Source organism: Salvelinus alpinus, chromosome 28 (genome assembly GCF_045679555.1).
Source record: "Salvelinus alpinus chromosome 28, SLU_Salpinus.1, whole genome shotgun sequence".
NCBI classification, from domain to species: Eukaryota; Metazoa; Chordata; class Actinopteri; order Salmoniformes; family Salmonidae; genus Salvelinus; species Salvelinus alpinus.
The window spans coordinates 4,155,829-4,167,808 of record NC_092113.1 but is presented as its reverse complement, the minus strand read 5'-3'; the positions used below and the strand labels follow the sequence as shown (position 1 = coordinate 4,167,808).

The window sequence follows — 11,980 nt, the reverse complement described above, 5'->3', positions numbered from 1 at the left end:
CGCTCTTACTCCCAAAGACACCAAGCAAATGGATTTGGTTTGATGAGATCGACCACTGTTCGAGGGATGTAGAGATTTAGTGATACAATAGTGCCCTCCTCTGAGAGAACTAATGTACTGCACTTGAACTCAGGAACTGTTTTTAAAATAAATCCCTCATATCATTCCAGTCTCTGGGTTAATACAGTAGGTAGCCACTGTAGAAGACAAACTATAAAAGCAGGCATTGAGAAAGGTTTAAGCACGATCCACACACTGTAGCCAGACAGAAAGACATACACAACAACTTATTTTTCTTTCTTTTTTTAATGAAGGAGATCATTCTCTCTCAATCCTCTATAAACAATCACCATTAAAAACCTTTCATTTAGAGTATTTACAATATTAAACAAATGGCTGTGCAAAATTTACATTTACATAATATACTTCAGTTTTTCATTGAAAACTGTGTTCTCCGATAGAAAATGGACAGAGGGAAATGTGTGTAACAGTTGCCAGGGGCGATGGTATAGAAACATATCAATAGTGATTGACTAGCAGAGAGAAGAAAAAAAATTACGTTGAGAAAAGAGAATTAAATCTTCTACTGACAGACCTTACAAAAGGCCAACAGAAGTATGTACAGCTAGAAAAGTTGAATCAATATACACTACCATCCAAAACAACCAATTAGTATGTGCACCAACAAAATATTTTGAAAATTATATAGAAAGTGGGTGTATCCCTCTGACCGTTGACTTGATTAAAAATCAGTCGTTGAGGGGGTGCAGTCCATATTCTGCATTCCGTCACGCATCACCATGGCAGCCAGGAATGGCCTACATCCAATCATAAATAGGCTATTTATTGCCAACGTTGCATCAACGTCTCAGTCTCACTTTGCATCAACAATTAATTATTGTAAATTCTTTTACATGACTCTCACTCATGCTTATCCTCCCACCCCCACACAGTCTACTGGCAGAAACATATGATTTGTATGAACTGTGATTGACAGACTGTTTCCATAGGATGTCACATGTGCACCAGAAATGAGCGCGCACACAAGCTCGCGTCCATTTCCATAACCTTTTCCAACAGACATGTTGACACAATCATAATAACGGATTCAAAAACAAAAGTCAAAACACAAAAAGCACACGGGGAAGTTACACTCAAACAGAAATCAAACAAAGCCTAAAAACTCTGTGGAGAATTGACTGAATAACAAGCAGGGGTCCTGTAATGTTATCAGAGTTCTAGAGAGTTAGACATGTATCATTCTTATGGCTTTATTTTGGCAAAAAAAAGGCAACTCAGCAGAAGACTTGTATTAAAAAAATTAAAATTAAATTATAATTATAATTTCCACAGGCAATAGGACTGGAATGAATGACTATAAAATAGTCTCTATCCCCTAACAAAAGGCCCAGAGTTTCTGTATGGTCAGGGATTTGACGTTACTACTGCAGTTTTGTACATTTGTTCGTTAACCGTGTTAAAAAGGGTCCTCGCTGGGGGTTCTTTATAAAAAAAAGTCTAATCATATAAGCCTCTTGCATGAGGTTAAAGGACGGAAAAGCTATGCACCTACCCTGAATGAGGATGTGTCCAGACCCAAAGGAGACCTCACAAATAAGAGCATTTCCCCTCCAGGGCACCAGAGGGCAGTTTATGGGAGGGGACCAGGTTGCCAGTAGCTGGTCCCTACAGAACTGTGAGAGGCACGGGGGTAAAGGAGGGTCCAGAAGAGCTAGTCTGAGAGCTCAGTCCCACCACCTCACCTTTGAGGAAGGCGTGTAGGGCACAGCTGATGATTAATGTTCCAGGTACCGCTGGTCTGCCTTCCCTCCAGGTCATGAGTGTAGGAGAGCACAGAAGAGGAGGAGGTGCCGTCACGTGTAGCTGGTCCATTTGGCACTATAAGGGATGTGCTATTGGGAGTGTCTGGCCTCTTATCTGTCGGGGGAAGTGTTATTGGAGACTGCGTCACGTGCATCAGAGTGACTGGTTGCTCTCATTAGTGTCTCGTCTCTCTGGAAGTGGTACAGGGCGTGGCCGCTCTCTCTGTGTGTTATTTGAGGAAGCCTTTGTAGAGCAGATGTGAGCTACTGGTTTCTCTCTCATTCTCCAGACAGAAGAGCAGGTCCCTGAGGTTGACCCTGGTGATGCGCTGGCGCTGAGGTCTGGAGCCTCCGCTGTTGCCACCAACTGACGATGAGGGACCAGAGCCAGAACCCTGCAGAGAGGGAGGGCGAGACGGCGAAAGGAACATTCATGTTGATCTTCAGAAATATGTGGACGTGCATAAACCGCTATCAATCCACAAGTTTGGTTCTTTGTTAAGCGCAACATATAGTCAATGATCAAGCCTAGAGTAGTGGTCATGATACTCCACCTCAGCCCCGGCTCCGTTGACGGGGGACTCCGTTTTCCGTTTCTTCCTGGGGCCGATGGCTGCCAGGGCCGTCATGTTGGCCTCCTTCTGCCGGATCTGATTCAGCTCCTGCTGCTGCATCTAGAACAAACCACACACAGAGGGAACAGGCATGACACATACAACGCTCCGGTGCTTGAAGACTGAGACAAGCGACACAGAGTATGAGAAACGCTACAAATCATTTGCATACGACATAACACACTAAATGTTATACACACTCTGCATGCAGCCACACAAACTCTCACCTCTTTGGCCTTCTGTTTGAGCCGAAGCTGCTCTGGGTCCTCTTGCCGAGATCGAGACTGGGGGGAGGAAAGAGGCACGGAATCAACACGACTGGCACTTACAGTATAAGACCACTAGATGGTGCAAAAAGGGCTATGTGACATGGTTGAAGTCGCACCTCCACATTTCTAAGGTTAGTGCATCAATGCCTGCGGCGGCGAGTTAGTTACCTTGGCAGCCTTCATCAGGATCTCCCTCTCCTGCTCCTCCTTCCTCTGTTTCTCCATCTGATCCAGTTGCTCATAGAACTTCAGCTGGGCTCGCACATCACTCACCTGTTCATATTTATCATCCTCCTGAAGGAGAGAGAGAGGGGTGGAGAGAGAGATAATGGATTACAAGGGTAAAAATTGATGACTTTTTTTGTTGTTTGTACTTTTTACCCTCTTTTCTCCCCAATTTTGTGATATCCAAGTGGTAGTTACAGTCTTGTCCCATCGCTGCAACTCCCGTATGGACTCGGGAGAGGCGGGGGTCGAGAGCCGCGCGTCCTCCGAAAACACGACCCCGCCAAGCCGCACTGCTTCTTGAAACACTGCTCGCCGTAAAACCGGAAGCCAGCCGCACCAATGTGTCGGAGGAAACGCCGTCCAGCTGGCAAACGAAGTCAGCGTGCACGCTCCACGGCCCGCCACAAGGAGTCGCTAGAGCGCGAGGGGACAAGGGCATTCCGGCAAACCCTCCCCTAACACGGACGACGCTGGGGCCAATTGTGCGCCGCCTCATGGGTCTCCCGGTTGCGACACAGCTTGGGCTCGAACCCGGGTCTGTAGTGACGCCTCTAGCGATGCCTTAGACCGCTACGCCACTCGGGAGGCCCTTCAGCACTTTTTTGAAGATGAAAGGCTAGCAACAATAAGGATGACAACCCAGTAGCGACAGAACACAACAGAACGTCATAGCTCATTAAAGAACTTGTGAACCTCCTTCACGCCAACACCCACAGAAGCTGTGTTCTCTCACCTTGAAGGTGATGTTTTTCTGCTGCGCCACCTCCGTCACTTTCTCCAGCAGGTTCTGCAGCCGCTGCTGTGTCGCATGGGACACGTAGTCGATAACCTCTGGCCCCAGGTCAATCACCCCAAACCTCCTACCTGTTACAACAAGGGATTTTAGGTACAGAGTGTGTGTGTGTGTGCGTGCATGCGTGCGTGCATTTACGTGGTGTGTGTGTGTCTCTACCGATCTCCTGTACTCTCCGGGTTAGTGAGGTGGTGTAGAGGAAGGCCTCGTCCTTACAGGAGCGGGTCACCGCGCCCACCAGCTCAGAGTTGGTTGCCAGGATACGGGCGCTCTCCTCTGACAGGTTAACTCCAGCCATGGAGGCCACGTCATTGATATCATCATCATCTCTGGATGAAGGAGACGGGGAAAGAGGGGGAAAGAAGAGAAAGAAAACTATTTATAAAGGCCTCTTTTTCACTTTAAGAATTCTGAAATCATCCGACTTGTGCACGCGCGCTCGCGTGTGTGTGTATGTGTGTGTGTATGTGTGTGTGTGTGTGTGGATTACTTGAAGGTTCCTCCGCTTGCCTCCTTCAGCTTGTTCTTCTGTGCAACAGAGAGCATAGACGGGCGCCCCAGTGTTACCTTGGCCCCTGGCGCTAGAGCTTGTTTCACTACAGGAACTGAGACACAGACAGAGAGGCAGAGAGCGCAAGATGGGGGAGGAAAGGAAGAGTTACATAACAGTCAGACACTCCACCTTTTACACAGGCTCCTCAACCTTTCACATTGTATAACGTATCATTACACATCAATAAGTAATTATCTTCTTCTTGGTACATCTGCTGTGAGCAGAAGAGACGAGCCCGAGATCAAGAGGAAGAGAGATGGAGGAAGAACGGGTCACAGACGAGCGCTTTCTTGAGCAATATCGCATGCAGTTACATTCATATCTCACAAGGGGGCAGTGTTTCCATACAGTCCAGTCAGAACACGTGTAAAGTGTATTTCCATTCAAAATTCGACTTTCCTTACCCTAACTTTAACCCAGGTGCATCATGCACAGAAATGTGAGGAGGCACAAAGTATGTGAGGATGGCTCAGGGGTAGAAGTTGAGAATTTAGATTTATTTTTTTTACTCCTGTAATCTAGAGCCATAATCATTATACTAATTTGATGTCAGAAATGTGTTTATTTTCCGGCATATCTAATCATACTTCTTGAGCTGTCTGTTTCTTACTGGCTGGCGGTAACATTTTTTTAAAGAAACTAAATATGCTTCTCTGCTCAAATCTGGGTAAAAGATTGAAAGGATGTGATGCACATTTAGTAACTGCTTGCTTTTCTACAGTCTACCAACCTTACCAGCAGGCACGCCAGCTAAGATGGTTAGGCATGCTAGTTACTCTAACTTGATTGGTGGCCTGAAATGGTTTCTTGGTAGCTAGTTCTGAGGTTTGGAGATTGGTAACCTAGTTGGGCTAGCATTACAGAAATCACTTTATTTTAATCAAATGTTAAACCGGACAAATTTGAGGGGGCACGTGTCCCTACTCCCCCTATGGGCATAGCGCCACTACCTTATCCCAAACCCTAACCCCAATTCTAACCCTAACCCTAAAATAACCTTTGTCCTCGTGGAGACCTGAGAAATGTCCACGAAGAGGGAGAATTTTCCTTGTGGGGACTTTTGGGGATTTCCGGTACCCACGAGGATAGTAATACAAGTCCACACCACACACACACACACACACACACACATTACTGCCGTCTCCACTAGCTAATAGCAGCCGGCCGCAGACCGAACGCTTCTGTCTGGCGCTTTCTATCATTGACACAGCCATTGTTCACACTGAGCGCGTTTGTCCCAGAGACTCCCAGTGGAAAAATAAAGCTCCTATCCTGCACAGGAGCAGTATTACACAGCGATGGTATATGAAAGCACTAGGGTTCATCTGAAATAAGATAACTAACACGTTATCTTTTGTATAAATGATATTTCTGTTTGAGAAACGGCTGACATTTTCATGTAGAGTAAGTACACAAACATCAAACACAAAAGGCACAGCGCAGTAAAGACGATGGGACGCAGACAATACAAAACGCACACCTGTTTGCAGCTGTTTGACCACCTGCGGGTGTCCCATGATGATGCGACTGTGGGACTGGCCTCGGAAAGTAACCATGGGTGACTGGGCCAGAGGTACCTGAGTACTTGCCAACGCCCCCTGCTGCTGGGGCACCATCTACACAGAGAGAGAGAGAGGAGAGAGAAGAGAGAGAGAAAGGAGAGAGCGAGAGAGAGAAGAGAGAAGAGAGGAGAGAGAGAGAGGTATAAAACATGATTCACACAATAGAGCAGACCTTACTGTTCAGGCTCGGGTATATATTTTTAACATTGTCCTTTCTAGCATGGTTCCAGCAATTACGGTGGAAGCGTAACCAGGCCAGCCCAGTACAGCTCGGCTTTGCCATGTAGTGTGAAACACTCACTTCGGGTCATCCCTCAACATAACATAGTCATATAGACTTCACGAGACACGAAGACAACAAGGCACCCCCCCCCTATACAGTACACGGAAACACTGAGTGGAGTATCATTAGGATATAGTATACCAGGCCAGGCTTGCTGTGAGGTGTCTGGGCCGGGCTGATGACAGGGGACTGGTGCATGGTCCCCTTGGCCCCGGGGCTGGTGGTGGTGGTGGTTCTGTTAAGAGGGAGTCTCTGTGCGGCGGCCATGCCCCCCAGCACCACTGCAGTCAGGGCAGTGGAGGAGGAGGCAGGCTGGACGCTGGCCTGGGGAAGCTGGCTCTGCTGGATGAAGGCTGTCGAGTCTGGGGTCATCTGACGCAGTGCGGGGAGACTCCTCTGGAGATGGGAATGGAGAGCACAGGTCATTCCCTCATCTATATTGCATCTTCCGGCCACTTGTATTTGTTTGGGTAGCGAGTGAATAGCTAGCTACATTAAAGAATGGGAAAAGCCATCGGTCACACCTTGAGGAAAGGCACGAGATATGGCTGAGGAGAGGAGTGGAGCTCCCGGTATAACCGACTGGTGAACTCCTCCGCTTCGATCTTACCTTCCTGCAGTGGTAGAAAAACACAGACATCAATGTAGAAAGACAGAGTGAGGAAAAAGATTAAAGAGAGAGAGAGAGAGAGAGTGAAACGGACACAGACAGACGTACCAACAGGCTTTTGACCAGGTCCTTGACGCTGGCCGTGGTCTCAGACGACTGCTTCCCGCTGGACGCCAGCTTGATCAGCGTGGAAAGGAAGTTTTTGCATTTCTTCACGTTCTCCAGGGTCTCCTACACACACACACACACACACACACACACACACACACACACACACACACACACACACACACACACACACACACACACACACACACACACACACACACACACACACACACACACACACGTAAAAACCATTGCATGACCATTTAGGAGTAGACAAATGCAGGAGGGAGTAGAGGCGTGTTGTCTCACCATAGTGGGAGTGCCTGGTGTCCCGGTAGCTCCGGGGGTCCCTGCTCGCTGGTTGACTGCTGCTGCCGAGCCAGGCTGCACTGGGGCCTGACCTGGGGTGGCAGACGCCCCACCCAGCACAATGGTGTTCTACAGGAGAAAGGGACAAAGGGAGCAGGGGATGAAATGAGACTAAAGGGAGAGGGTGAGATAATTCAAGAGAAGAGGGGGATGAGGTGTGTACCTACCTGCTGTAGCACAGGAGGCCTCTGGAGGACAGTGGTCTGGGCCGGGGTGCCCTGCTTGACGATGGTGGTGGGGGTCACCTGGCGGGCCATGAGGGGCATCCCTGGAGCCTACAGGATAGGACAAGGGTTCTGGGGACGGTTGCACCAGTTGGTCGTAACCCCACTTGCCGACCTTAAAATTAGACCTGTCGCACCACCTGGGCATAACCCTTCTATGAGCTATGTCTGGGAGTAGGATCTACACCTTGTAGGGAACAGGCCTATTCTTTCATGATATGCACAGAAAATAATAGCAATCTCTATTTTCAAAAGGTCTGATCAGATATTAGCGAACAAATAGATGATCTGCCACCTCCTCTTATTTGCCCGGACAGAAACCAATTAACCAAACATATAGACGGAGATTCTGTGAAACAAAATCATATCGATTGACAAGTCAAGAGCTTTTAGTCGGAATATAGCCTAGGCTACCACACCAGTGACGAGCAAAAGAATCCACATGTTATACTAGGCTACCGTAGGCTACATAGCATACCGGCAAAATATTCTGTTAACACTGCTAGACGAGCAAACCAGACTAAAGCTCATCATGAACACTCACCTCAATTTTGCTAACATTTTCCCGGCCTAATTTGTAACCAAATATCCAAACGGATATTCGGTGAAAACAAAAAAAATCGGACATCGATTCATTCATCAAGGTAAGTCCCCGCGCTCGTCTCAAAGCAGCGCGATAACACTGGCCCAATCATAACGGTGCCAAAATTACGGTTGACCACATACGGCTATTGCTTTAAAAGTATTTCAAACGGTTGGACGACTTTGTAAGTTTCAGTACGCAACAATATGAAAAATGCCTTCAACGGCATTAACTTGATTCTCATTCAGTGATACTCATTCCCAAAGTAATTATTGATTGATCCATCCAGCTGTGGTTGAGAAAAGGCGCATGCATAGCGGTGGGCTTTGCGAAGTGATGGGACATGCCTAATGTTGAGAACTGCCACTGGCGCTGCCTAGCAACCGTCATTACGAAGCATCGCATCCCATGAACGTGCGTGGTACATGGCGCACTAGTCTGATTTTTGGTTGGTGCAACAGGTGTAAATTAACCGGCTCTGTGTCACCTCTGTCGCTCTTTCATCCCTCTCTTTATTCAATCACACTGTGATCTCTCCATCACTGGAGCCAAGAGATGATTTACAGTGTCAGTGTGTGTGTGTGTACCTGTACAGAGGTGATCTGGACAGGGGGAGTGCTGGTGGGGGTGGCTGGCCGTGGGGTCATGGGGCTCTGGGACTGAGCCTGCATCTGGGCCAGGGTCTGCTGGTGGATCATTAACAGCTGCCCACTCTCACTGCGCACCAACACCATCCCTGCACAGGGCAGAGGGCATGGAGGGGGTCAGAGGTGAGGTCAAACAGGGGTCACAGATCAACAGACAGACTCGCTACATGCACCACGATTGGATAACTTCTGAAGCATTGTTTGCTTAGAAAATATATTTGGCCACTCTTGGCTGAAAAGTGGTACAGTAAAAAGTAATTATCACTAAAACTTAACTTTCAGTGGCGAGCTTAAATGGTGGATAGCATTGTTAGACAGAACCTGTGAGACATGCAGTTCCAACAGAATATTTGTCACATGCTTGCAACTAGGTTACATGATGCGCTACAGTGTCAGTGTGCCCTTTGACAGTGGGTCGGTCCATGGTATGTGTGCTATCAGGACCACACAACAGAGAACAGCACAACAGACAACACTAATCTGCTTTTACAAGCAAAAACAAGTAGACAGAATCAATAGAATGTTCCCACAGGTCACAGTGTGCTAGAGGAGCATGAACAATGGACAGCAAAACACACACACACACACACACACACACACACACACACACACACAGTATAGCAACTGGACAGTTTGTCTGATAAACAAACAAAAGACTTGTCTGTGTGCCTCAGCGCATAAGTTTGCAATAAAGTGTGTTTATCACATTGACAGAGCCTTGAAACGCTGCAAAGCAAGATGCATTGTATCGCCCTCTCCACTCGCTGTGGCTCACTGACATAATTGTCTACTCTAAACACATCAAATCATGCTTCGATGAATCCGCTATACAATATCAACTGAGAATGGAAAAGTTACCTGGGGGGAGCTGAATGTTTTGGATGTTTGGACCGTTCTGTTGGGGCTGCGGAAATCTCGGGGCCAATACCTGAGGAGCGATCGCCCTTATCCCGCCAGGACTGATCGCAAGAGTCGACGGGCTTTTCCCCAAAGTTGCTGCTGTCCCCGTCAACTGTGCAGTCTTTTGTATTGTCGTTTTGGGCGACTCCGACTTGTTGATTTGTGCTGCTGAACACGCAGGGTGAGCGACGTTGACAGATGATGTCAGACAGGTATTGCTCCCGCTCAGCGAGGTGACTGCTCCGGGGGTTTGCATAGGCGGCCTCACGAGCGTGACAGTAGGCACACTGTTCCGAACAGACGGCTGAGACGATATTACAGTTGAAGTGACAGCATTGTCCATTGGAGAGGTTTGAATGACAGTGCTGGAAGTTGAGTTTCCTTTGACCACGGAGCCTGGTCCGTTGTTGACAATCGTGACCGCGGGCACTGTGCTGCTCGCCGAGCTCACCAAATTATGAGAGTTTATTACAACGCTACTTCCATTTAAAGTTTGTACACCAGCCGACCCGGTTTTTCCGATCCCTTCCCCGTGATCGGGAATCACTGTTACCACACCACCGGCTGTCCCCGTCTTACTCTGACTGTGTCCCGCTGTCGTGCTTGAGCCCGCCGCTGTATCCATGGTGGACCTCGTCCTATTAATGACACCCCCTTGGACGCTAGTCTCTACAGCAGAGGAAACATGAGAGAAAGGGAAATATCAAATATATATGAGTTGAACATGTGTATAAGCAAGAGTTTTGTCAAATGGTGTGGCTAAAAGACACGAAAACAGAAAAACGTGACAAAAAATGTGCTAACCAGAGTCAGCTGCTAAACCTATATCTTACGTTAACGTTACCTGGTTTAGCAAGCTCTTGTGAAAGTCCCATTTTGCTGTCCTGGACATTGGAATTGCCACATACAGCGGAGTTGCCAATGTGATTTGCGGCAGCCCGGACCCTGACTGCAGAGTTTCCGCGAGCCGATCCCGTGAGCTCAGACTCCAAAGATCCAACGAGATCACTAACTACATTCTCGTCCACCTCCGAGTTGAAGAAAACATCATCCAGCAAATCCGAGCCCGCCGCCATCTTTACCCTACTACACTCGATCGTGAGACGCATGCGCCGATTGGATACTCCGTCACTGACATCGGATTCCGGGTGCTCTGATTGGTTATTGCTAGATTTAAAGGTTGGGATAAATGGTTTTAACTTGCATTTTGGAATGCCAGCCGGATGAGAAAGCACGGACGAAAAATTGGTACGACAGTACAGATAGGATTGCCAAATGGAAACGAACCACACGCGATGTTACCGATTGTACTTATTTGGAATCATTCTAGAGGAAATAATGTGATTTCTTTGCTCTTTTGAGTTTTTATTCTCGACTCAAAATGGCTGCGTTGTTTTTTCATTTTTTTCAGTTCGGTCGGACAACTGCTGTTACCACACGCACGAGGGCGCATATCATGCGCTCGCTGCTGACTGTCGAATAGAACTAGGCAGCCTGCTGCTTGCCCCTCTGTCTGTCGCTGAGCTATGGAGGACAATAAAGACATCTCATGTCATTTGTTTTACATTTCTGTGATCATGCTTTATTGAATGAAGCTGTGCTATAGGCATAGGGTGAATTCAGAAAGAGTGGGACATCATTGCTCTTTTTTTTATTTTATTATTAATGGAGGAGGCGCCCAAAAATATAAATGACGTCATGATTTCCCAAATCAACGTTTGTACCGACAGATGTAGCTAATTGAATAGCCTATCATTATAGAGTATTCATTAAAACGCATCCTCCAAATCATATTTTATTAGTCACATGCACCGAATACAACATGCACCGAATTCACCTTACAGTGAAATGCTTGCGTACAAGCCCCTAACTGACAATGCAGTTTCAAAATATACGGATAAAAGTAACAAGTAATTAAAGGTGCTGGTACAGAGTCAATGTGCAGGGGCACATGTACATGTAGGTAGAGTTAATTAAAGTGACTATGTATAGATGACAATAGAGAGTGGCAGTGGAGGGGTAGCCATTTGACTAGATGTTCAGGAGTCTCATGGCTTGGGGGTAGAAGCTGTTTAGAAGCCTCTTGGAACTAGACTTAGTGCTCCAGTACTGCTTGCCGTGCGGTAGCAGAGTGAACAGTCTATGACTAGTGTGGCTGGAGTCTTTGACAATTTTTATGGCCTTCCTCTGACACCGCCTGGTATAGAGGTCCTGGATGTCAGGAAGCTTGGCCCCAGTGATGTACTGGGCCGTTCGCACTAGTGTAGTGCCTTGCGGTTGGAGGCTGAGCAGTTGCCATACCAGGCAGTGATGCAACCAGTCAGGATGCTCTCCATGGTGCAGCTGTAGAACCTTTTGACGATCTGAGGACCCATACCAAATCTTTTCAGTCTCCTTAGGGGGAATAGGTTTTG

The 11,980-nt window shown here is 47.5% G+C and overlaps 1 protein-coding gene across 3 annotated transcripts; it reads right to left on the bottom strand.

The window, feature by feature from the left end:
- Nucleotides 1-287: 287 nt before the first annotated feature.
- On the bottom strand, nucleotides 288-10,774 carry LOC139556975 (transcription initiation factor TFIID subunit 4-like). 3 transcript variants are annotated; one of them, XM_071371184.1, is made up of 16 exons: nucleotides 10,411-10,774; nucleotides 9,525-10,235; nucleotides 8,607-8,755; nucleotides 7,380-7,487; nucleotides 7,153-7,281; nucleotides 6,844-6,966; nucleotides 6,650-6,739; nucleotides 6,267-6,521; nucleotides 5,761-5,896; nucleotides 4,218-4,332; nucleotides 3,887-4,056; nucleotides 3,668-3,798; nucleotides 2,875-3,000; nucleotides 2,665-2,721; nucleotides 2,378-2,497; nucleotides 288-2,218 (listed from the first exon to the last, which is right to left on the bottom strand). In XM_071371184.1, the coding sequence occupies exons 1-16, from the start codon at nucleotides 10,673-10,675 to the stop codon at nucleotides 2,054-2,056; spliced, it is 2,850 nt and encodes a 949-aa protein (XP_071227285.1). In that variant the 5' UTR covers nucleotides 10,676-10,774; the 3' UTR covers nucleotides 288-2,053. The 3 variants fall into 3 exon arrangements, with proteins under 3 accessions (XP_071227285.1, XP_071227286.1, XP_071227288.1); XM_071371185.1 differs by lacking the exons at nucleotides 288-2,218; nucleotides 2,378-2,497; nucleotides 2,665-2,721 and having other exon boundaries at nucleotides 2,931-3,550; XM_071371187.1 differs by lacking the exons at nucleotides 288-2,218; nucleotides 2,378-2,497; nucleotides 2,665-2,721 and having other exon boundaries at nucleotides 2,931-3,531.
- Between the last annotated feature and the right edge of the window lie 1,206 nt (nucleotides 10,775-11,980).

What these genes read in the sequence shown, in the direction of transcription:
- LOC139556975 (XM_071371184.1), bottom strand. Translation starts at nt 10,675, where the DNA reads ATGCGTCTCACGATCGAGTGTAGTAGGGTAAAGATGGCGGCGGGCTCG. An exon ending in CACCAGGCACTCCCACTATG is followed by an intron (nt 6,967 to 7,152) that starts GTGAGACAACAC and finishes GTGTGTGTGTAG; the next exon opens with GAGACCCTGGAGAACGTGAA. An exon ending in AGAAAAACATCACCTTCAAG is followed by an intron (nt 3,001 to 3,667) that starts GTGAGAGAACAC and finishes TCTCTCCTTCAG; the next exon opens with GAGGATGATAAATATGAACA.